The sequence below is a fragment of the Dendrobates tinctorius genome, unplaced genomic scaffold, assembly GCF_039654945.1.
Source record: "Dendrobates tinctorius isolate UK_male_01 unplaced genomic scaffold, ASM3965494v1 ptg000099l, whole genome shotgun sequence".
Taxonomy (NCBI): domain Eukaryota; kingdom Metazoa; phylum Chordata; class Amphibia; order Anura; family Dendrobatidae; genus Dendrobates; species Dendrobates tinctorius.
Window position 1 is genome coordinate 88418 of NW_027361767.1, and position 27875 is coordinate 116292.

General features: G+C 45.4%; 1 protein-coding gene across 1 annotated transcript; it reads left to right on the plus strand.

Moving 5' to 3' along the window:
- The first annotated feature begins 9309 nt into the window (after positions 1 to 9309).
- On the plus strand, positions 9310 to 24469 carry ZSWIM4 (zinc finger SWIM-type containing 4). Its single transcript, XM_073587343.1, has 14 exons — positions 9310 to 9770; positions 10847 to 11048; positions 14662 to 15009; positions 15634 to 15782; positions 15852 to 16002; positions 16091 to 16267; positions 16552 to 16872; positions 16978 to 17115; positions 17187 to 17447; positions 17541 to 17676; positions 17780 to 17934; positions 19873 to 20036; positions 21235 to 21316; positions 21430 to 24469. The coding sequence occupies exons 1-14, from the start codon at positions 9663 to 9665 to the stop codon at positions 22305 to 22307; spliced, it is 3270 nt and encodes a 1089-aa protein (XP_073443444.1). The 5' UTR covers positions 9310 to 9662; the 3' UTR covers positions 22308 to 24469.
- The last annotated feature ends 3406 nt before the right edge of the window (positions 24470 to 27875 follow it).

Consider the following 27875-nt stretch of genomic DNA (forward strand, 5'->3'; position numbering starts at 1 on the left):
TGACAGGCCCTTTAGATCAGGGCTCACAGAAGCTGCTGCAGACTAATCCAATGCTTTGCTCTCGGCCATTCTTGGCTATGTTTAGCTGTGTTTTGAGCCATTATCCTGTTGGAGGACCCATGACCTGCGACTCGGGCCAAGATTTCTGACACTCGGCAGCACATTTGGCTCTAGAATCCCTTGATAGTTTGAGATTTAATTGTACCCTACACAGATTCAATGCAGACCCCCTGTGCCAAATGCAGCAAAATCGCCCCAAAACATACCCGAGCCTCCTCCTTGTTTCACAGTAGGTGCTATGTTCTTTTCTTTGTAGCCTTTATTTTTGCATCTGTGAACATAGAGCTGATGTGACACAAAAAAACTTCCAGTTTTGTTCTCATCTATTCCAAGGTCGTTCTCCCAGGAGCTTTGTGGCTGGTAAATATGCATTTTGTGATATTCCAGTCTCACTTTTTATGATTTGCTTTCAACAATGGTTTCCTCCTTGGTCGTCTTCCATGATGTCCACTTTGGCCAAGACAAGGACAGGTGGTGCGATCTGATACTGATGGACCTTGATACTGGAGTTCACCTCTAATCTCTGGTTGTTCTGGGCTCTTTGGTTCCCATTCTTCAATTTATCATCAGTTTTCCTCTTGTGGCCACATCCAGGGAGATTGGCTACAGTGCCATAGACTTCAAACTTCTGAGTAATATGTGCGAACATAATAGCAGGAACACCAATCTGCTTGGAGATGGTCTGATAACTTTTATCTCTCACATGTTTGTCTATTATTTTCTTTCTAATCTCCTGAGACAACTCTCTCCTTGGCTTTCTTTGCTCCATGTTCTGTGTCCACACCATGATACTAAACAGCACAATGACTACTTTTCACCCTTTAAATAGGTGTTTGAGTGATTACAAGATTGTAGACACCTGTTGAAACCATTTCTGCATCTCTTGGCAGGAAAAATGCAGCGCTAAATTATGCACATTTTCGCTGCGTTTTTTTCACACTCGTTTTTGGTGTAAATTATTCCCCACTCGTTAGTATGGGTGAAATCTGCAGCAAAAACGCTGAAAGAATTTACATGCTGCAGTGCAAGTCACAAATAAACAATGTGTGCACGAGACTTCCGGTCTATCATTCACTTTGCTGGCATCAGGAAACCCTTCAGGTTTTGTGACAAAGCGGCACAGAAAAAAAAATGCATCAAAAACACAATGTGTGCACACAGCCTTAAAGGGAACCTGTCACCAGCTTTTTAGTGTGTGAACCAAAGCCACCACCTTTCTTAGCGCGCTTGTACTGCATTAGACACGTCCGATAAGCGTTATTTTCTCGGCATCTGTGACGCCTCTTTGCCCCCAAAAAGCCGTCCTCTGGCTTTGATTGATGCGGGAAATGTAATTCCCGCTCCTTTTTACAGGAACCTATTCGCCAGAATGTTTCCTTGGTGCATGAGCAGTTATGTTTTGTGCTCTCCCCGCAGTAGGGCAGAGCAAAGTGCGCCTGCGCGAGCCAATGATGGTAAAGTACACACGCAAGATCTCCTTCAAGTATGTACATGACGCTGGGGGGCGTCATCCACATCAATCAAAGCCAGAGGACGGCTTTTATGGGCAAAAGGTGGCACGGACGACGAGGAAATGACGCCCATTGGAGCAGACCAAAAGCATTTACGTACAGCGTGGGGAACATAAAAAGGTGTGATTCAAATGCCAGGGCTGAATGTCAGTCCTTGTCCGTACCTGCATGCACATATATACACACTATACATATATACACTGACCACACACACACATATACACTCACACATATCTATATACACATACGTACACACTATACACATACACACTGACCACACACGCACATATACACACACACATACCTATATACACATACGTACACACTATACACATACACACTGACCACACACGCACATATACACACACACATCTATATACACATACGTACACACTATACACATACACACTGACCACACACGCACATATACACACACATATCTATATACACATATATACACACTATACACATACACACTGACCACACACGCACATATACACTCACACATATCTATATACACATACGTACACACTATACACATATACACTGACCACACACGCACATATACACACACACATCTATATACACATACGTACACACTATACACATACACACTGACCACACACGCACATATACACACACATATCTATATACACATATATACACACTATACACATACACACTGACCACACACGCACATATACACTCACACATATCTATATACACATACGTACACACTATACACATACACACTGACCACACACGCACATATACACACACACATACCTATATACACATACGTACACACTATACACATACACACTGACCACACACGCACATATACACACACACATACCTATATACACATACGTACACACTATACACATATACACTGACCACACACGCACATATACACTCACACATCTATATACACATATGTACACACTATACACATACACACTGACCACACACGCACATATACACTCACATCTATATACACATACGTACACACTATACACATATACACTGACCACACACGCACATATACACTCACACATCTATATACACATATGTACACACTATACACATACACACTGACCACACACGCACATATACACACACATATCTATATACACATATATACACACTATACACATACACACTGACCACACACGCACATATACACACACACATATCTATATACACATATATACACACTATACACATACACACTGACCACACACGCACATATACACACACACATACCTATATACATATACGTACACACTATACACATACACACTGACCACACACGCACATATACACACACATACCTATATACATATACGTACACACTATACACATACACACTGACCACACACGCACATATACACTCACACATATCTATATACACATACGTACACACTATACACATACACACTGACCACACACATACCTATATACACATATATACACACTATACACATACACACTGACCACACACGCACATATACACACACATATCTATATACACACTATACACATACACACTGACCACACACGCACATATACACACACACATATCTATATACACATATATACACACTATACACATACACATTTAGAATTCTATTTTAGAATTTTGGATAACTAGAGGCGGAAGACCTGTGAAGACTCAGACGTCAAGGTTAGATTTCAGAAAGGCAGATTTTAAGGGATTCAGAAAGAGAATTGGAGGGATCCAATGGCTGGATATCCTTAAAGACAAAAATGTCCAGGAAGGATGGGAAATCTTGAAAAATGAAATTCTCAAAGCACAGTTGTTAACAATTCCGAAAAGAGGGAAGAATAGGAAGCAGTTAAGGAAACCAGGATGGATGAACACAGAACTTAAGCACATGCTAAAAAGGAAGAAAAAAATGTTTATAAAATGGAAAGAGGGAGGCATATCTAAAGAAGAATATAATGCTGTCTGCAGAACCTGCAGGGCACAAATCAGATTAGCTAAAGCTGAAAATGAATTGAGGCTTGCAAGAGATGTCAAAAGCAATAATAAAGGATTTTGGGGATATGTCAAAAGTAAAAGAAAAGTCAAAGATGCTATAGGATTTTTACAGGATGAAAATGATGAAATGGTAAGACAGGATGTTGAGAAGGCTGAACTTTTAAATTCCTATTTTGCATCTGTTTTCTCTCAGAAAGGAAATGTAACATCAACTGTTATTCACTGTCCTATTAAGGGAATAGAAGAATCCAGGATATCTATAAACAGAAAGATAGTGAGGAAACACTTAGCTAGCCTAAATGAATTCAAGTCTCCAGGTCCAGATGAATTACACCCCAGAGTACTGAAGGAGATAGCAGAAGAAATTTTTGAACCCCTCTCTATAATCTTTGAAAATTCTTGGAGAACAGGAGAAGTGCCAGAAGACTGGAGAAGAGCAAATGTTGTTCCTATCTTCAAAAAGGGGAAGAAGGTGGACCCAGGTAACTATAGGCCGGTGAGTCTGACTTCTATACCAGGAAAGATCTTTGAACAAATTATTAAACAACATGTATGTCAATACCTGGATAAGAATGAAGTGATTAAACAGTCAGCATGGGTTTGTAACTAATAAGTCATGTCAGACTAACTTAATTTCCTTCTATGACGGTATCACTGATTGGTTGGATCAAGGAAATGCTGTAGATATAGTATATCTTGACTTCAGCAAAGCATTTGACAAAGTCTCTCATACAATCCTTATTGAAAAAATGACTAAGTATGGAATGGACAAGGCAACTGTTAGGTGGATTCATAACTGGCTTAGTGATCGGACCCAAAGAGTGGTCGTAAATGGCTGCACATCCAGTTGGAAGAATGTCTCAAGTGGGGTACCACAGGGATCTGTCCTGGGCCCTGTATTGTTCAACATCTTTATCAACGATTTAGATGATTTAGATGAAGGAATTGAGGGTAAACTGATTAAATTTGCTGATGACACAAAGCTAGGAGGGATAGCTAATACTAGAGAAGAGAGAGAGAGGATTCAAAAAGATTTAAATAAACTGGAGAAGTGGGCAGCAACTAACAGAATGGTTTTTAACAGGGAGAAATGCAAAGTACTACATCTGGGCAATAAAAATGGAAAAAGCATATATAGAATGGGAGGAATAGGGCTAAGTGACAGCACATGTGAAAAAGACTTGGGTATACTAATAGATCACAGACTGAATATGAGTCAACAGTGTGATGCAGCAGCAAAAAAGGCAAATGCAACAGAAGCATACAGTCTAGATCACGTGAAGTCATTATTTCCCTCTACTCCTCTTTGGTCAGACCTCATCTGGAATATTGTGTCCAGTTTTGGGCACCACATTTTAAAAAAGACATCAACAAACTGGAGCAAGTTCAGAAAAGAGCGACCAGAATGGTGACCGGTCTGCAAACCCTGTCTTATGAGGAAAGGTTGCAGGATTTGGGAATGTTTAGTTTGCAAAAGAGAAGACTGAGAGGAGACTTAATAGCTGTCTACAAATATCTAAAGGGCTGTCACATTGTAGAAGGATCAACTTTATTCTCATTTGCACAAGGAAAGACTAGAAGCAATGGGATGAAACTGAATGGGAGGAGACACAGATTAGATATTAGAAAAAACTTTTTGACAGTTAGAGTGATCAATGAGTGGAACAGGCTGCCACGAGAAGTGGTGAGTTCTCCTTCAATGGAAGTCTTCAAACAGAGGCTGGACAGACATCTGACTGGGATGATTTAGCGAATCCTGCTTTGAGCAGGGGGTTGGACCAGATGGCCCAGGAGGTCCCTTCCAACTCTACGATTCTATGATTCTACACACTGACCACACACGCACATATACACACACACATACCTATATACATATACGTACACACTATACACATACACACTGACCACACACGCACATATACACTCACACATATCTAGATACACATACGTACACACTATACACATACACACTGACCACACACGCACATATACACACACACATACCTATATACATATACGTACACACTATACACATACACACTGACCACACACGCACATATACACTCACACATATCTATATACACATACGTACACACTATACACATACACACTGACCACACACATACCTATATACACATATATACACACTATACACATACACACTGACCACACACGCACATATACACACACACATACCTATATACATATACGTACACACTATACACATACACACTGACCACACACGCACATATACACTCACACATATCTATATACACATACGTACACACTATACACATACACACTGACCACACACGCACATATACACACACACATACCTATATACATATACGTACACACTATACACATACACACTGACCACACACGCACATATACACTCACACATATCTATATACACATACGTACACACTATACACATACACACTGACCACACACATACCTATATACACATATATACACACTATACACATACACACTGACCACACACGCACATATACACACACACATACCTATATACATATACGTATACACATACACACTGACCACACAGGCACATATACACTCACACATATCTATATACACATACGTACACACTATACACATACACACTGACCACACACACACCTATATACACATATATACACATACACACTGACCACACACGCACATATACACTCTCACACATACCTACAGGGGTTGAACAAAATAACGGAAACACCTGGAAACATCAACAAAAGTTAGTTTAATATGGTGTAGGTCCACCTTTTGCGGCGATTACAGCCTCGATTCTCCGAGGTATGGATTCATGCAAGGTGTGAATTGTTTTCAAAGGAATTGTAGCCCATTCTTCAGTTAAAACACCCTCCAGTTCTTTGAGCGACGATGGCGACGGAAATCGACGTCTAACTTGAATCTCTAAAATTAACCATAAATGCTCAATAATGTTGAGGTCTGGGGATTGTGGGGGCCAGATGAGATGCTCAACTTCATTAGAATGTTCCTCGTGCCATGCTTTAACAATTCTAGCTATTTGAATTGGTGCATTATCATCCGGAAAGATGGCGTTCCCCTCTAGGAACAGTGCTTGAACCATAGGATGCACTTGGTCGCCCAAAATGCCTAAATAATCGCGGCTGTTAATTCTTCCATGAAGGGATATCATTGGCCCGGCAGATCTCCACGAAATAGCACCCCCAGATCATCACAGAACCTCCGTCATGTTTTACGGTTGGGAGAGGGCAGTCTGGATGGAATGCTTTCGGCTGTCTCCAAAAGTACACTCGGCCGGAGGTTGGAAATAGGGTAAACGATGATTCGTCAGAGAACATCATGTTTCCACTGCTCGAGGGACCAATTCTGGAGGTTTCTACACCACTCTAACGCTTGGAAACATTTGTCTTTTAGAGCAGCGGTTTTTGAATTGCAGCTCTTCCATGGAATCCAGATTTGTGCAGCTCCCAACGAACAGTTTTCGTGGAAACTGGGTTCTGTAGGTGATCATTGAGCTCAGCAGTGATTTTTGGAGCTGTGGTCTTGTGATCCTCTCTCACAATTCGCTTTAGAGTCTGACGGTCTCTCTCAGTCAACTTCGACTTTCGGCCGGACCTGTGCTTTGCTGCGGATGTTTTTCCTTCTCTTTCAAACGCAGGCATTACTTTGGAGACAGCACCTCTTGACACGCCAAGCATTCAGGCACTTTCTGTAACACTGGCGCCTGCCATACGAGCACCAGCAATTTGGCCTCTTTGAAAATCCGAGAGGTCTGCCATTGGTATCAGGTTCTCATCAATGTTCTTACAATTCTGCAAAACAAACAGTTAATTTACATACACATATCACATAACACAAATAATCAACGACAAAACATTACCATATGTCACGGTTTGCATGTTTATAACATGTTCGAAGATTATGATGCCAAAACGTTAGGTGTTTCCATTATTTTGTCCAACCCCTGTATATACACACTATACACATACACACTGACCACACATGCACATATACACTCACACATATCTATATACACACTATACACACACACTATACACATACACACTGACCACACATGCACATATACACACACATATCTATATATACACACTATACACACACACACACTATACACATACACACTGACCACACAAGCACATATACACTCACACATATCTATATACACACTATACACATACACACTGACCACACAAGCACATATACACTCACACATATCTATATACACACTATACACACACACACTATACACATACACACACACACACTATACACATACACACTGACCACACAAGCACATATACACTCACACATATCTATATACACACTATACACATACACACTGACCACACAAGCACATATACACTCACACATATCTATATACACACTATACACACACACACACTATACACATACACACACACACACTATACACATACACACTGACCACACAAGCACATATACACTCACACATATCTATATACACACTATACACATACACACACACACTATACACATACACACTGACCACACAAGCACATATACACACTCACATATACACACTCACACATACATATATACACACACTATACACATATATATACACATACACACTGACCACACACACCTATATACACACACTATACACATATATACACCGACCACACACGCACATCTGATACACACACTCTGCAGTCACACATATCTATATACACACTATACACATACACACTGACCACACAAGCACATATACACTCACACATATCTATATACACACTATACACATACACACTGACCACACAAGCACATATACACTCACACATATCTATATACACACTATACACACACACACTATACACATACACACACACACACTATACACATACACACTGACCACACAAGCACATATACACTCACACATATCTATATACACACTATACACATACACACTGACCACACAAGCACATATACACTCACACATATCTATATACACACTATACACACACACACACTATACACATACACACACACACACTATACACATACACACTGACCACACAAGCACATATACACTCACACATATCTATATACACACTATACACACACACACACTATACACATACACACACACACACTATACACATACACACTGACCACACAAGCACATATACACTCACACATATCTATATACACACTATACACATACACACTGACCACACAAGCACATATACACTCACACATATCTATATACACACTATACACACACACACACTATACACATACACACACACACACTATACACATACACACTGACCACACAAGCACATATACACTCACACATATCTATATACACACTATACACACACACACACACTATACACATACACACTGACCACACAAGCACATATACACACTCACATATACACACTCACACATACATATATACACACACTATACACATATATATACACATACACACTGACCACACACACCTATATACACACACTATACACATATATACACCGACCACACACGCACATCTGATACACACACTCTGCAGTCACACATGTGACTGTTTGACCTCAGGCAAACACATGAATGAATTGATTCCCAGGCCTTTTCCCCGCCCATTTTGCCCTTATATGGAGCATCCGTTCAGGTAAAGCGCCTCAGCTTGCTTTCCCATTGGCCGCCGCTCTCGCTGACTGACAGGTCACCGCCTCCGTGTGTCATACTCATGGCGTACAGTTTGCCGAGACATATGTAAACGAGCTGCTGGCGCCGTCCAATAGCTGCCCCGGAGCCCAAGAACGGGGCGTGTCCACAGCTCCGAGGATAAAGATCGAGATCCCCATTGTTAAGGCGATTTAAAGGGGCCGCGGATCGGGGGCAGTTGTAAGCGAGAGGCCGGGCCGAGGGATCTACAGGCCGGCCGCGCCCCGTGGGAAAGTCTGGGGCTCACACAGAGGATAGGCCTGGAATATATTGGCCATAGGAGATAAAACTGTGGAGGTGACAGTAGGAAGCAGAGATCCCCGGGGGGACGAAGACAGGGGACGATGGAGCCCCCCAAGAGGAGGTGTCCCGGCCTCACACTCCGGCACAAGCCGGACACTCTGCTGGACCTCAGTGCCAAGAAAGTGGCAGAGACGTGGGCCTACGAGCAGGTAATGGGCAGCGATGTGCCTGGCTGATGGGGACCCACGGGTTAATGACACACAGTGGTGGTATATGCTGTATACAGGGGGTAGCAGCTATACACCGCTCTGTACCGTATATACCGTAATATACAGGACACCCAGGGCGTCAAGGGTTAATGATCTATACAGTGTACACAATATAGGACACATAGAATACACGCACATGAGCTATGGAGGCTGTGTATCCGCGCTGTATAGCGCGTGGAGGCTGTGTATACACACTATAGCGTATGGAGGCTGCGTGTGCGCGTGCTCGTTGTATTGGGCTGTACATATTGTGTATATACTCTGAATTTCTTTATCATGGTATTGTGTAAATAATGTATATACCACCTCTAGATCCTGTATACAGCGTATAAATACACGGCCTGTGTACGGTGTGTATGTACCACATATGGATCCTGTGTACGGTGTGTATGTACCACATATGGATCCTGTGTACGGTGTGTATGTACCACATATGGATCCTGTGTACGGCGTGTATGTACCACATATGGATCCTGTGTACGGTGTGTGTACATATCCCCGCTGGTGCTGAACAGGGCAGGTGTGTATATGTTTGGTTCCTGTGCATCATAGTATCAGCGTGACCTCACCACTTCCTCATACTACATCCACCCTCTCCCTAAATACCACACGAGATGCCATCACAGCGGGGAGTGTCACCTGTCACCCGTGGACACGCCGGCTCATAAACCTGTGCGGCTTATGCTGTATACAGGGTCCGTGGCAGCTCTTCCTGGGGAGGAGGAGAATGTCCCTATGGATGCAGCTATGGACTAATAAGCTGCCTGTGAATAAATCCCTGCACACCGTCTCTGACTAACTTCCTGCTCCCCATTTATAAAGTGGGGTCAATGCCTTGTATTGGGGGGTTTTATTTTTTTATTTTTTTTTTTTTTAACGTTCCTTTGCTTGTTTTTTGGCCTTACTACCATATATCTCCTATACGCGTGTGACAGCGCCCTCTAGGGGCGATATTGTCGTGAAGAATAATCTCCCTGTATAGTTAACATGACTGGTAACCGGTGTACGTTTTGCAGGTAGAAGAACGATTTTCCAGGGTCCCAGAACCGGTCCAGAAGCGGATAATATTCTGGTCGTTCCCACGCAGCGAGAAGGAGATCTGCATGTATTCATCCCTGGGCTATCACCCCCCAGAGGGTGAACGAGATACCAGGGTCCCCTTTAATAGGGGTCTTCAGCTGCTGCAGTCCGGGGCGGTACAGCGAGTGCTACAAGTCGGTGAGTCCGCAGCGGGCCGGGCATTGTGGGGCATCAGTTTCTTCTGTGTACAATGAGTGCCGTATTATGCAGTACCCTCGGAGGCTCTGGTGTACATTTAGTGCCATGTTGTGTGGCAACCTTGGATGCTCTGGTGTACAATGATCGCTGTATCGTGTGGCATCCTCAGGGGTCTGGTGTACAATGTGCGCCGTATTATGTGGTACCCTCGGAGGCTCTGGTGTACAATGAGTGCCGTATTATGCGGCACCCTCGGAGGCTCGGGTGTACAATGAGTGCCGTATTGTGTGGTACCCTCGGAGGCTCGGGTGTACAATGAGTGCCGTATTGTGTGGTACCCTCGGAGGCTCTGGTGTAATGAGTGCCGTATTATGCGGCACCCTCGGAGGCTCTGGTGTACATTTAGTGCCATGTTGTGTGGTACCCTCGGAGGCTCTGGTGTACAATGATCGCTGTATCGTGTGGCATCCTCAGGGGTCTGGTGTACAATGAGTGCTGTATTGTGTGGTACCCTCGGAGGCTCTGGTGTACAATGTGTGCCGTATTGTGTGGTACCCTCGGAGGCTCTGGTGTACAATGTGTGCCGTATTGTGTGGCACCCTCGGAGGCTCTGGTGTACAATGTGTGCCGTATTGTGTGGCACCCTCGGAGGCTCTGGTGTACAATGTGTGCCGTATTGTGTGGTACCCTCGGAGGCTCTGGTGTACAATGTGTGCCGTATTTTGCGGCACCCTCAGAGGCTCTGGTGTCCAATGAGTGCCGTATTGTGTGGCACCCTCGGAGGCTCTGGTGTCCAATGAGTGCCGTATTGTGTGGCACCCTCGGAGGCTCTGGTGTCCAATGAGTGCCGTATTGTGTGGCACCCTCGGAGGCTCTGGTGTCCAATGAGTGCCGTATTGTGTGGCACCCTCGGAGGCTCTGGTGTCCAATGAGTGCCGTATTGTGTGGCACCCTCGGAGGCTCTGGTGTCCAATGTGTGCCGTATTGTGTGGCACCCTCGGAGGCTCTGGTGTACAATGTGTGCCGTATTGTGTGGCACCCTCGGAGGCTCTGGTGTACAATGAGTGCCGTATTGTGTGGTACCCTCGGGGGGGAGCAGAGCCCGTGTGCTTGCAAATCAGGTTTAACTGAATTATTGTGGCTACAGACAGGTTTCGTTGTGAAGCTGGTGCCTGGCGCAGAGTATTCTGCAGCTCGCTGAATGGCCTGCATTGTACTGCTCCGGAGCCTCTGTTACAGAGGTGACGTGATCCTGGCGGAGGACACCTGAGGCGGCTGCAGGCGGCGACATGTCGTAGGGGTGACAGTTGGTGACACTCCTCACGTCACCGGGAACGAGTTTTTATTTATGATCCGTTTTTGTGAGTCAGTGGCCGCAGCTTGTCCGGACTTGCTGCCCTTGCGGTTGAGAGCGGGCACTTCCGAGCACGCCCGTACATGTGCCAGGGCTGCGTCGTCACCTGCATTACTGCCGCTTTCAGCCTATAGAATTCGGGTCCTTCTGCGGAGACGCTCCTCCCGGCCTCACATTGTGTGTGATAATGCCCCCACACCTGCTTTAGCCTCCATTTTTCTTATGCAATTTTAAACCCTCTTCCGCAGCCACCTCCCCCCGATGCCCCTGGTATTTATTTTCCTCCCGTCCATTATTAGGATATCAAATCTGAAAGGCTAATCCCATATTATTTTGTGTGTTTTTTTGTCTTTCCTCTGAAGGCCCCCAGGGACGCCCCCTCTCCTTTTCTTCTCTTCTCTCTGGGTGACTGTATTTTGTATACAGCAGATAAAAGTGTCATTGACAGAGAGGGGCCTGAGGCGTGTGAGGAGGACAATGTGAGGCTGATACTGGGCCTCCGTCATGCGTCACAGATCCCACACATGTCCTGAGTCGGCCGCCCGTGAATGGGGCTTATTCAGGGCTTGTGTTACCATCTACTGCAACTCTGGGGCGCAATATCAAAAAGATTGGATTCATCGTAATTGCCCTAAAATACATCTTATAAAACTTTTCTTGCTCTGACTGATCTACACGAATTCTCCTTCCTATTGACAGCGTCCTAATTGTCCGGCGGTGCTGTGTAATAATTCATGTATGAGCCCATTGAGAATACGCCATGCATGTCGGAGTTGTACGAGTCCTTGGTGTCTGGCCCCTCCTATTTGTAGAATTGGGTTAAGGGGACGGGAAGGGGGGAGACTGAACAGATGGGAAGCGTAGTCGACCTCCACCGCTCCTATATAGACATAACCATCCTTATGTAGCCACAGTGTGTGGCTCAGGGGCCGGCTCTGTGGCTATTAACTCTGCCAGCAGTAATAAGGGGCTAGCTTATATGAGTGATGGGAAACTTTTAAAGTTCATTGTACCCACATGGTGCCCTCCGGCTCTAAAGGATTTCAGAGGAATGCTACATAAAGCATACATTATATATAACTGTCCTGAATGAATAGCTAACTGATTAATCAATAGCAAAATTATTCATCCCCCTCCGCAGTGTATATTCAGTTTTACGAGCAAAATTGACAGTTTCTGTTTTCAATACTGTAGGCATCACCGAGCCCTCGCCGCAACCTCGACTGTGGTCATCATCGCCAAGCGCCCACCTCACGCTCTACTGCGGTCATCATCGCCATGTCCTCGACTGTGTTCATCATCGCTGAGCCCCCGCCTCGTGCTCGACTGTGTTCATCATCGCCGTGTCCTCGACTGTGTTCATCATCGCCAAGCCCCCATCTCACACTCTACTGCGGTCATCATCGCCAAGCCCTTGGCGCATGCTCAATTGCGATCATCATCGCTGAGCCCCCTCGACTGTGGTCTTTATCGGCGCGCCCTTGACTCGGGTCTTCATCAGCTCACCCCCGGTGCATGCTAGACTGCGGTCATAATCACCGATCCCCTGCCGTACATCACCGGAATCATTTTGAATCCTCCACCATCAGTGGACCCTAACATATTACTTTCTTCCTCCAGATGTACTGCTGATCCCACAAAACTCTGTGGCTTAGTTATAGGGTATTGTGCAAGTTGGAGCCGACTTCTCTTGAGCTTTTGCGTCATTAGAGGCGACGTCTTGGAGATCGGACAGGAAGACCCTCAGAGTTTAGTACAGTCCGAGACCTAAGCCCTGCTGCCACATCTGCTGCAGGAAGTCTGCAGCCACGCTCCTTTGAGCCGTATCTGTAGGAACATTCAGTATCTTTTTTTCATCAGTTTCCTTGTTTCTACAAGGCCATGATCTCTTCTCTTAGCTTTTGTGGACCAGCTTCTTGATAACCCGAGAACATTAGTGACATGGAGGCCATTTCCCATGAGGAACAAACTATAAAATCTCTCAGGAATGCTGCCGTTAGCTGGTTTTTGGCTTTGAGTCACATGTGCAGCTTAATTTGCAATGGGGGGGGGGGGATGAATAATTTTAACTGGAACTTTACATCCCTCACTCTTGAACCCCTGCATCGTATAGCGGATATTGCTGTCAGGAGCCTGGGAAAGCTGGGTGGCAGCACATAGCAATTTCTGCATCCGGAAAGCTGGATGAATGTGTTCTTGGTTATGGTAGAACCCCGGCTGTATCATTTTGCCATTTTACGTCTATCTATTATTTTTCAGGCTTTCACCTCAGTGGATCGGTCACAGAATCGGGAGAACCAGAAAGAACCTATCAGGTGTCCATCAGCTTTGACCGATGTAAGATCACATCCGTCAGCTGTGCCTGCGAAAATAGAGACATTTTCTACTGCGCCCACGTGGTGGCGCTGTCCCTGCATCGGATCAGACGGGCACGGACGGTGGAGCTGCGGCTTCCCATATCGGAGACACTTTCCCAAATGAACAGGGACCAGCTGCAGAAATTTGTACAGTACCTGATCAGCGAGCATCACACGGAAGTGCTGCCAACCGCTCAGCGACTGGCGGATGAGATCCTGCAGCTGGGATCAGAGATCAACCGAGTACATGGTGAGAATAAACATAACTGCACCATCAGACCCCAGAATGTAAAGTGTGTCATTCAAGTTGGAGGATGCCACAAAAAAACTGATGCCTTTTTAGAGCTGAGATTTGGTCACACTCCTCCCCTTTAGGCCCAGTATAGACCTAAATGGTCAGTTAAATTAGTTTTTCAGTTTTAGATAACCCCTGTCTGCGAGTTTTTTTTTTTTTTTGGTTTTTTTTTAACTGCCCCTCCCCAGGTCCAACACTGTCTCTCCACTGCTGCTCCTGCTGTTTGTCTGCAGTGCTGACATCACATGGATAGCCATAACTGAGCTCAACGGCTCTGCCCAGGTTGTCAGCATAAGCTGCAGAGCTCACTGACTGGCATCAGCACTGCGGACAATAAAGGTCAATAAGCAGCTATGAATATTCATCTATTCATCACTGGACCTGGGGAGAGTGAGTAAGGCGTAGTTTTACTTTTTGTAATATAATTGAAAGCTTGGGTTTTCAGAAAAAAAAATCCACTTTTCTGCCCCTAAAGTTAGAAGTATTGCATTGTCGGTCTGTCGGACTCTTAAGACTACAACTCCCAGCATACCCTGACAGCAACAGCTGATTTACACAATGGTTGCTTTTTGCTTTTAGGAGCCCCAGATCCCACAGCCGGTGCAGGGCGGGAGGACGACAATTGTTGGCATTTGGATGAGGAGCAGATTCAGGAGCAAGTGAAGCAGCTCTTGTCGAATGGTGGATACTATGGAGCCAGCAAGCAGCTACAGTCCATGTTCAGCAAGGTGGTTACCTCTTCTCCTTCCCGCTGCTTCATCAATATAGCCTCTTAACTCTCCACATCCCGTCTCTAGGTGCGGGAGATGCTAAGGATGCGGGACTCCAATGGTGCCCGGATGCTTATTCTCATGACTGAGCAGTTTTTGGAGGACCCCCGGCTGGCTCTATGGCGGCAGCAGGGAGCCGGAATGACTGATAAATGTCGGCAGCTTTGGGATGAGTTGGGTAAGAACTGTTCTTCAGTAGTTGGTGGACGATCTGTTCCTAATTGATGTCTTCTCAGTGTGAGCCTCTGGTGTCTTCTCACCTACAGGTGCACTTTGGGTGTGTGTGGTGCTCAATCCTCATTGCCGTACAGAAGAAAGGGAGTCATGGCTGGAGCTTCTCCGAAAGTGGAACTCCATGGACGTCTGTCCTTTAGAGGAAGGAAACTATTCTTTGGTTGGTCCAGGGGGACATACTTTGCCTCAGACCTCTGCTGGAAGACATGGTACGATCGTGATGTTGGCCATCTGGGCATAGATATCTATATGTTCCAATGACATTTTGGTTGGCAAGCCATACAAAATCACGTGCCCATATCACCTAATCATTGTACAGATGTAATGGACATTTTCAGCCCTAAGCCGTGCCAGTAGCATCTGCTAGTTATGGATCAGCTGACCATACACCCACCTTGAAGATGGCGGTTTTAAGCCACGCTTTACCCTTGATGTGTTACTTGCTCCAAATTACAATAGTAGTATTAATCCAGAATTTGCCTTTTATTTCCAGTCATCTCTCCCCGTCAGACAGTATTCGCAAGGGCCCTCAAGGCAGGGGAACTGCGCTGGAGTGACCCCCACTTACAACGGATCTTAAACGGAGATACCTGTACCCCAGGAACGAGTGTGAAGTGCAGTTCTGACAAGCTTTTCTATGACCCTCAAGGCCGCCCACTGTGGCTAGGAGACCATTTTCCAGTAGCATGTGCCCGCGTTGATGCCCTGAGATCACACGGGTACCCGATCCAAGCTTTGAGGTTGGCTGTTTCCGTAGTTAACACCATGAGGCTGCAACGCCAGCACCAAATGGAGGGATTGAGGTTGCGAAAAGGTGAGGCAAGGTGATGGTCAAATGGTGGACAAGGAGGGTTAGACCTGGTAGGATGGTGGTGCCATCAGTGGGGGTCATGTCAGTACATCTTTCTTTTCTTAAAAGAACTTCAGGTGAAAGGAACTACAACTCTCACTAATCTGGAAGGGTGGATCGGGCACCCGCTTGATCCAATCGGGTGTCTTTGCAGGACATTCTTAGAGGCCAGTCTACCAGAGGATGAAGGACAAGCTCCTTGCCCAGGTACATCTATATAAAGTGGGTAATTATCACTTCTGTCTTGGGACCTTCTGACTTTGTTTGTTTCTTCTCAGAGCTTGGTGGAGAGCAGAGGAAAGTCATGTACCAGCATGTCCCTGTACCTGGAGGTTCCCCGTCAGGAGAGTCTCTTCTGTGTTTGGCACTGGAAGTGGCTCTTATGGGCTTAGGACAGCAACGAGCAATGCCTGAAGGCCTCTATGCCCAAGACAAGCTGGTCAGAAGTGAAGAGCAGCTTATTGGCCTTCTGGGGACGTTTGATATGGGGGAGCGGTTGGTTCAGGTGCTGAGGAAGCAGGCCATGTTACTCTTGGAAGGTTAGTGGAGCAGTATGGTTAAATCTGTAACATGGAAGATTTATGGCAGCGATCCTTGTGGCTGATTACTGATGGACCATTTATTGCTGTTAGGTGGTCCATTCAGTGGATTTGGAGAAGTGATCTTCCGGGAGAGTGTTCCTATGCATATGTTTGCACGCTTCCTCTTCACTTCTTTGCTCTCGCATGATTCAGACCTAGCATACAGAGTTGCCCTGAGAGCTATGCGGTAAGTGTGGTGAGATATTCATGCCATCCATCCTATACATTATTTTTGCCTTTATCAGCTGGAGACCCTCATCTAAATCTGCTGGTTCCCATTTTATTTCCAGGCTTCCAGTTCTTGAATCTGTTCCGCCTCCACATGGATCTGACATCATGCCTCTGGACTCTATGCTGACCAGTCGTTTCCCTCGGTGGTTTATTCTAGGGCACTTAGAAACAAGACAGTGTGAACTGGCGTCTGCCATGTTGACAACGGCTAAAGGTATTCTTCATGGAGGGATATTTCCAGTGATTGCATTGGAGGCTTTGTTCCTACCCTTGGTTATCGTACCACTGGGGATGTACAGTGGGTACCGAAAGTATTCAGACCCCTTTTTTAAATTTTCACTTTTTTCATTGCAGCCATTTGGTAAATTCAAAAGTTCATTTTTTTTTTTTTCCTCATTAATGTACACTCTGCAGCCTATCTTGACTGAAAAAAAACAAATGTAGAATATTTTGCAAATTTATTAAAGAAAAACATATCATATGGTCATAAGTATTCAGACCCTGTGCTCAATATTGAGTAGAAGCACCTTTTTGACACACCTGGATTTGGGGATCCTCTTCCATTCTTCCTTGCGGATCCTCTCCAGTTCTGTCAGGTTGGATAGTGAATGTTGGTGGACAGCCATTTTCAGGTCTCTCCAGAGATGCTTAACTGGGTTTGGGTCAGGGCTCAGGCTGGGCCAGTCAAGAAAGGTCACAGAGTTGTTCTGAAGCCACTTCTTTTGTTATTTTAGCTGTGTGCTTGGGGTCATTGTCTTGTTGGAAGGTGAACCTGCGGTCAAGTCTGAGGTCCAGAGCACTCTGGAAGAGGTTTTCTTCCAGGATATATCTGTACTTGGCCGCATTCATGTTTCCTTCAATGGCAACCAGCCATCCTGTCCCTACAGCTGAAAAACACCCACATAGCATGATGCTGACACCACCATGTTTCACTGTTGTGACTGAATTGGGCAGGTGATGAGCAGTGCCTGGTTTTCTCCACACATACCGCTTAGAATTATCACCAAAAAGGTCTATCTTCATCTCATCAGACCAGAGAATCTTATTTCTCATAGTCTGGGAGTCCTTCATGTGTTTTTTTTTTTTTTTTTTTTTTAGCAAACTCTGTGGGCTTTCATATGTCTGGCACTGCGGAGAGGCTTCTGTCAGGCCACTCTGCCATAAAGGCCCTACTGGTGGAGGGCTGCAGTGATAGTTGACTTTGTGGAACGTTCTCCTATCTCCCTACTGCATCTGTGGAGCTCAGCCACAGTGATATTGGGGTGGTTCTTTACCTCTCTCACCAAGGCTCTTCTCCCACGATTGCTCAGTTTGGTTGGATGGCCAGGTCTAGGAAGACTTCTGGTGGTCCCTAAGTTCTTCCATTTAAGGAATATGAAGGCCACTGTGCTCTTAGGAACCTTGAGTACTGCAGAAATTCTTTTGTAAGCTTGGCCAGATCTGTGCTTTGCCACAATTCTGTCTCTGAGCTCCTTGGCCAGTTCCTTTGACCTCATGATTCTCATTTGGTCTGACATGCACTGTGAGCTGTGAGGTCTTCTATAGACAGGTGTGTGCCTTTAAATGAAGTCCTATCAGTTTAATTAAACACAACTGGACTCCAATGAAGGATTAGAACATCTTAAGGAGGATCCCAAGGAAATGGACAGCATGTGACTTTATTGTCTGAGCAAAGGGTCTGAATACTTATGACCATGTGATATTTCAGTTTTCCTTTAATAAATGTGCAAAAATTTCTACATTTCTGTGTTTGTTTGTTTTTTCCCCATCAAGATGGGGTGCAGAGTGTACATTAATGAGAAATTTAACTTTTTTGAAACAGAGTGAAAAATTTAAAGGTGTCTGATTACTTTCCGTACCCACTGTAAATAGGACTGCGTGGCTTCTAGTGGTGTTGATTTATTTTTGGTCAGGATAGAAGGAAACTTTATTTCTGTTATTTGCAAGATTTGGATGCGTTCCTGCTTTACGTAAAGCTGGACAGCATGACCCAGCAGTGACGTTAATGATGACCCCTTTCTCCAGTTGCCGTGTGACTTGATGGATTTTACTGGATTCGGTGGATTACGGCGGACCTGAGGGATTTCTTTTTTTTTTTTATTTTTTTTTTTTTTTTTTATTTAATGCAGTTCCCTCTCTTCTTCCATCACAGGAGACCCCAAGTGGCTGCATACAGTCTTGGCTTCCATTCAGCAACATATCCACTCTCCAGCTCTGCTATTCAAGCTGGCTCAGGACGCCTGCAAGACTGCAACTCCCCCCAACTCGCCCCCTGACACCACGCTGCTAAACATTTCTCTGGAGCTCGGACTGCAGGTGAGACCTTCATTTTATAATTATGATATACACTACATAGACAAAAGTATTGGGGTAGTTAAAAGCATTACACCTCTGGGAGCTGTTAAGAGTGTGTCTGTGGGACTTTTTGACGATTTATCCTGATGTTGATATCGGAGTTGGCCTGGCAGACAATGTCTGTTCTAGTTCATCCCAAAACTATTGGCTGCTGTTAGTGTTCTCTGCGGCCAGACGTGTTATTCCATCCCAAACGCCTCCAATTGTGCCTATATGGACCTTGTGCCCCTAGGAACAGTCTTGCAGAACAAAAAAGGGTCCCCCTAAACTCTTCCCACAAAGCCAGAAGCTGCAATTGTCTAATATCTTATTTTGAAGCATTCAAAATTCCCTTCACTGGAGCAAAGATGTCAAGGCTGAGCCCTGATAACAGCCCAGAGCATTATCCTCTACCATCTGTACAGTGGCACAATGCAGTCAGGGGGTAATGTTCTCCTGGAGTCGCCAAACTCTGACTCCTCCATCAGCCACAGATGAAGTGCAAACCATCACTGCACAGAACTCGTCTCCTCCAGAGTCCAGTGGTGGAGGCTTTACACCACTCCATCCGACGCTCGGCATTGTGCTTGGAGATGTAAGGCTACATGCAGCTACTCTGCCATGAAGCTTCTGGCAGGGGTGCAGTGATTGTGCTGATACCAGAGGAGGTCTGGACTTTGCAGTTATAGGGTCAGCAGAGCGTTGGTGACTTTCCTGTCCTCTGCTCCTAATCACTCTGTCCTCCGCTCTGTAACATTATGGGGTCTTCACTTCGTGGCTGACTTGCTGCTGTTTATCCCACTTCTCAATCACTCACAGGCCATTGGGGAACACTTATTCCCGTCCTGCTACGGGACCACACTGAAATCGATGAGCTCTTTACCACCAGCCATTCTGTCACATGCTATTAAAGACTGATGACATGGGGCATGGTGTGGGGCCAGATGCTAAATATCGGGGGTAATGGGACTGGAATTTATTCGCATAATTATGCATCGGAGGATACTCTTGGGAGATTGGGGTAGGTCAGGGGCTGACTTCTTCAAAACTATTATATAAGCCAATCCTCATCCCAAGTCTATGAAGTCTTTGTAGACTGCTGGTGACTCTAGGGTATGGACAAGATGGAAGGATGTTGTGATGTCATGTACTTGCACCTAAACACCCTTCCTTCCTGCAGGTGATGAGACTGACCCTGGCCACACTGACATGGAGACGTCGGGAGATGGTTCGCTGGTTGGTATCCTGTGCCACAGAGATTGGTAAGAGTCATAGTGATGATGGGGATATTCACATTAGTCTTTTGCCTTTTTTTTTTTTTTTTTTTTTTTTTTTCCCCCAAGCTTCTAAATGTAAGCCATTGTTCTTTTATTAGGTATTCAAGCCCTCATTGGCATCATGCAGAACTGGTACACCCTCTTCACTCCCCTTGAAGCGACCAGCATTGTTGCAGTTTCTTGCATGTCTCCTGCCACCCACATGCGTTTCGCCCAGGACCCCAGACAACGAGAAGAGCTTTACTCCTGTACGCGGGCACTGGCCTTACAATGTGCTATGAAGGACCCACAAAGCTGTGCCCTCTCTGCCCTGACTCTATGTGAGAAGGATCACACCTCTTTTGAAGCTGCTTACCAGATAGTCTTGGATAGTGCCAACTCCGGGCCTAGCACATACTCCCACCTCTTTACGGTTGCCCGCTACATGGAACACCGTGGCCTTCCATTGAGGGCCTTCTCCTTGGCCACATTAGCCCTGTCGAATCTGACCATAGGTTTTAGCCAAGACTCTCACCCTGCAGTTAGCGATGTCCTGTGGGCTTGCTCGCTGGCACACTCATTGGGCAAAGTTGAGCTTGGCGCAATGGTACCCCTAGTTATTAAAAGTGTGCAGTGCGCTCCTGTACTGTCAGACATCATACGCCGTTGTAGCCTTGCACCCCCTGGCCTGGCACAGACCCTCTCCGCTGCTAATAACCCGAGAGGCAGGGGAACAGTGCCAAGGGCTGACAAGTCTCCCCTCTGCCAGCTTCTGGAGGCCGCAGTGGGTGCGTATGTCAGCACTACTCATTCCCGCCTCACCCACATCAGCCCCCGACATTATGGCGAATTTATAGAATTTCTCGCAAAAGGTCGAGACACTTTCCTGTTGGCGCCAGATGGCCATCGCCAGTTTGCCCAATTTCTGGATAACCTGAAACAAACTTACAAAGGGAAAAAGAAACTGATGCTGCTAGTACGAGAACGTTTCGGGTGACCACAAACGATCGGGGACAACCCATAAAAGACTTGCTCTCCCTTTTTAAGGGAGCCGTAAAGCTGTGCAGAGCACCGGAGCGTATACCACTCCACATCAGACATACCGTACTGCTGGCGGATGAGCGCGGTAGTGAAGGAAAAATATATATTATTTTTTTTTTTTTTCTTTGAAAATTTGCAACAGATCTCCGGTGGAAATGTGCATTAATTTTTTTTTTTTTTTTTGTGCTTTTAATTAATTTATATTTATTTATATATCTAATTTGTGAAAGCCCACCCACAACTGCATCGTAGCCCACCATCGCATGGGGCGAGTTTCGCAGTATAATTCCGGACTATGAGATGCGGACTGCAAGCTGTACAAGGTTTTGCAATTGCCAAGCAAAGATTTTGAAGACTGAAAGGGGATTTCTCTGTAAAGAGCAGTACTTATATATTTATTTCTGAAGGAACTTCTGTATTTATTTTTTTTTTTTTTTGTATAATTTTTAAGGTTAAAAAAAAAAAAAAAAAAAAAAAAGTGTAACAAAGTTATCCTTTACATGTGTGGCGGATGTGACGCCACCCTACCCCACCCTTTAACCCAGTGACCGTCTTTACTGTAGCAAAGCTTTGGCCTTAGACCATGTTATTGGAGCCTGCGATTTATGGCCGCCATGTTGTTCTCATGGGTTAATTTTGACAAGTACTAGAGACCAAATTGCGTTGAGCTGGAAATAAGTCATTCACTGCGAGTGCAGACAATTGGTCGGACCAGTCTTTACAGCAACAGAATGTGGTGTTGAAGGAATGGCTGCCTTATTACTGTCTGTGGTGAAACTCTTGGTAAAATGACTTTAATATCTAAAGCACTATACAACCTAGAGATGGGGAGCAGCCATTTTGGGAAATTGGAGATTCCGATTTATGTTTGCTGGAGTGTGTTTGTTTTTTACTGTGATGCACAAAATGGCTTCCCCCATCTGTATTTAAAAGGATATGCCCACTTCCAAGACCCTATCCCAAATGTAGCAGGTGTAATGATTAGAAATGTAGTCTAGTTCTTCTGATTCGCTATGTTGCTTAGCCCATGTGCAGTGCATTGCTGTAGCTTATGTATCTACAGTTGCGACCACTCCTGTAGTGACAGTTATGTAGCTGTTAGTAGGCATAACCATGGATACCTAAGCTACTGCAATGCCCTGCAAAGGGGTAAGCCACAAAGCAAATCAGAAGAACTATACTACATTTCTAATTGAAGGTATTTCCTAGTATCCTTATTATAACACCTACTACATATTAGGATAGGATCTTGGAGATGGAAACACCCCTTTAATGTCTTCTGGGTAACTCGTAGACATTATAGTTAGCTCTTAAGGGACAGCAGACATTTTCTGCCTCAGTGATGAAAACTGTTCCCAAAACAACACAACCGCCAGTGCCCTTTTTAGGCTCGTGGTGTCCTCTTCTTCTTCTTTTTTTTTTTTTTTTTTTTTTTTTTTTTTTTTTTTTTTTTTCCTCCACATCAGAGCCTTTTTCTAGTGGATCCTTGGAGACCAAAAACATGGAATGAAGGTATTTATGTCAGCCAGCATATAGTGTTTATCACGTACATATATATTTACACGGTGTCATGGCTTTTGAGGCCTTTTTGTCCTTGACAACCAATCAGAATGTAGCTTTCATTTCAACAGTGTAGGTTAGAAAATGTAAGCTGAGCTCTGATTGGTTGCTACAGAAAAATGGTTGCTAAGTGTGTCAATGTCTCCCTGAACTAATGTTTATATGTCTCTTAGCACAGGGGAAGGGGGTCTTATTGCTGAACATCTCACACCTTATAAACTGCAATGAAGTAGTAATAAATTGTATACTAATTCTATAACTCAGGAAGATGCTACAAGCTTTTCACCTGACATGTGGCCCCTGCAATGTCCCCCTTCCCCTATGTCCCTTCCCCCACCCCACCACTATATTGCTAGGTGCTTCTCAAATGAAGGTTTGAACTTGTAAAATATGACGGACGCTCGCTCACTTGTGACTATATTTTGCTGAGGCTATGAAGTCGGGCTGTAAAACATAGAAGATATATAAATATATATATATATGGAGTTATCCGTCTGTTTATTTATTGATGCATCTGTCGCACTTAATTTCAAGGACATAAAACACATTTTAAAGAAATCTTTTGTTTTTTGTTTAGTTTTACTTTGGGATGATGGGTCCATATGGTGCTCTGAGTTTCTTATAGCAACCAGCAGAATTATTAATGCTGCTCTGGAGGTGAATGGCAGCTATAAGAAATCACTGAAGCAATTGGTCAAATGAATGTGGGAAAAAGTGCAATTTACATGTGGAAGATGTGATCTGATCCTTTCTCTCTCACCCATGACAGCACCACGGAGAGAGGGGGTCCACCCATCAAGGACAGGAACCTACAGATAAAAAGGCGGCACCTCTCCTCTGCCCCCAGTTGGGTTCCTGTCCTTGACGGGTGACCCGTGGAACCAGCAGCAGCTTACCGTGAAGAGGAGTCCAGGGCCGTCCCGTCCGTAATGCTGGCAGCGGGGAGGCCCCTATAGCGGTGGGGTCGGTTCCTGAAGCTGCCACCGCTGTAGCCAACGGGCTTCACAGGGTGAGCGGGGGGGGGGGGGGAAGAGAGGACCGACCCGCCGCTCCGGAAAGGAGGCTGGGGCTGAGGGAGGCCAGCACACGCGGTATAGAGGTGTACCAAAATGGCGCTGCCCTGGAAATGGAGGAGACGACTTCTGGGTCCCCACGGTCGGCGCACTGCACGCTCCCCGGGGCACAGAGCGGTGCAGGCTGGGAGAGGAAGTGACGTCACAGCCGGGAAATTTAAACAGAACGCTGCAATTACTCCTTGCTGGAAGCGTCCTGTAAGTATGGGGGACAGCGACCAGCATGAGCAGCAGCATAGGCAACATCATCGGCAAAAGATAAGGACAGGCGCGAGGGCCGATCCAGTAGCCGCTGCACAGCAAGTCGACTGCGAGGAGCAAGTCCCCTTCCTTGGATCAACCCGTGAGGGATCTGAATCCACCTCCCGAACCAGTACCTGCATCCGCGCATACTGGGGTAAGTGATCTATGTGAATGTTCCCCATTGTAATAGACTTTCCCATATTAGGGAAAGAAGAAATAGAAAATAAAGAACATGGAATGCCCCACCTGTAGCAGACCACTTCTTGGGATAAAAAGCTCTGCGAATCCTGTATGCAGGAAGTTCTTTTTGATGAAACCCCGGATTACGCCTCGGATCTAAGAGCGGTAATCCGATCGGCGTTTCAGAGTGCCCTTTCATCCCTAAAACACAAAGGGAAGACAAAAAAAAGTTCAGAAAAGAGCAACCAGAATGGTGACCGGTCTGCAAACCCTGTCTTATGAGGAAAGGTTGCAGGATTTGGGATTGTTTAGTTTGCAAAAGAGAAGACTGAGAGGAGACAATAGCTGTCTACAAATATCTAAAGGGCTGTCACGTTGTAGTAGGATCATCTTTATTCTCATTTGCACAAGGAAAGACTAGAAGCAATGGGATGAAACTGAATGGGAGGAGACACAGATTAGATATTGATCACTCTGTCAAAAAGTTTTTTCTAATGAGTGGAACAAGCTGCCACGAGAAGTGGTGAGTTCTCCTTCAATGGAAGTCTTCAAACAGGCTGGACAGACATCTGACTAGGATGATTTAGAGAATCCTGCTTTGAGCAGGGGGTTGGACCAGATGGCCCAGGAGGTCCCTTCCAACTCTACAATTCTATGAAAAGGGATGTAGTAGTAGGCTCCCAGTCAGAAGTCTCGACGTCAGGGGAAGTTACCTCACAGACTTCAGACACCGACTCGTAATCCTCAGACAATGAAACGGGGGACCGTCACTGGTTTCCCCTAGATGAGGTAGACATGTTAGTAAGGTCTACCATGGGGGTGGCAGACCCTCGGCCTGATAGATCAGTCCAGGACATAATGTTCGGGGGACTGGGCCAAAAGAAACGCAGAGTGTTTCCGCTAAACGAGAACTACAGGGCCTGATAAAAAGAATGGGAAAGACCGGATAGGAAGAACTCCACGGTCCCTTCCCTTAAGAGAAAATATCCATTCGATGAGGGGGCATCCACCTCTTGGGACAAAGCCCCGAAACTAGACATGGCGGTCGCCAAGGCCTCAAAAAAAATTTGCACTCCCCTTTGAGGATATGGGTACTCTAAAAGACCCCTTAGATAAAAAGGCCGATACTTTCCTCAAGGGCACTTGGGAATCAGCTAGGGGAAATCTTAGGCCAGCGATAGCGGCAACATGTACTTCCAGAGCCCTCATGGTATGGGTGGATCAACTAGAGAAACAGTTAAGGGAAGGTACACCCAGGGAGAAGATCCTGGAATCCATTCCAGTAATAAGGGGAGCAGCGGCCTTCTTAGCCGATTCATCAGCTGATTCAGTAAGGTTGTCATCCAAAGCAGCAGCCCTGTCAAACGCAGCCCAAAGAACGCTGTGGCTCAAATGTTGGCCGGGGACTTACAGACTAAGATGAAGCTATGCTCTATCTCCTGTGAAGGGAAATTCCTATTGGGAGAGACTCTGGATGACCTCCTCCAAAAGGCAGGGGATAAAAATAAGGGATTCCCAAACCTGGGTCCTACAGCTTTTAAAAGATCGTTTCGAAACAAAGTTTTTTCAGAGGAGACCCCTGAGAGAACAGAAATGGGACGACAGAAGGAGGGACAGGGGGTGGTTCTTCGGTAACTCGTCCCGAGACAAAAAACCCTCCAAGTGACTGTTTGCCCAGGGTGGGAGGGAGGCTAAGCTTTTTTTTCTCCCAGCCTGGAGGAAAATATCGAACAACCCTTGGTTATTAAATCTGATAGGATCAGGCCTAAGGATAGACTTTCTCGCTCTCCCACCTCAAAAATATGTGGTGACCCCACTAAGATCTTCAATAAGAGAACAAAAAGCTCTCGAAAAAGAGGTCCTAAGCTTATTGAGCAAAAGAGTCCGCCAGGAGGTTCCCCCGCAGGAGAGAGGCAGAGGGTTCTACACCCCTCTTTTTCTAGTGACCAAACCGGACGGTACCTTCCGGACAATTAAATCTAAAGAGGCTAAACGATTACGTCAAAAACCAAAAATTCAAAATGGAGTCAATCAAGTCAACCACCAAAATTCTCTTCCCACTTTGCTTCATGACAGTACGCATCGCTGAGATCTAATACTATCACGTCTCCATCCACAAAGACTCCCAAAAATACCTCAGACTGGCGGTCTCCATAGGAGGCGGAATAAGGCAGTTTCAGTACAGGGCCCTGCCATTTGGAATTTCTGTAGCCCTGCGAGTTTTCACGAAACTAGTAGCAGAAATGATGGCTCACCTTAGAGAACAAGAAATTAATCCCATACTTGGATGACTTTTTAATAGCAAGCAACTCGGCCCAAAGATGCAAGGAACAGAGGGACAGAGTGATGGACACCCTACAGAACCTCGGCTGGCTTCTAAGCCTAAAAAAATCGAGGTTGGAGCCCAGCAAAGTTCAGGAGTTCCTAGGACTAACACTGGACTCAAACACCCAGGAGTGTTACCTTCA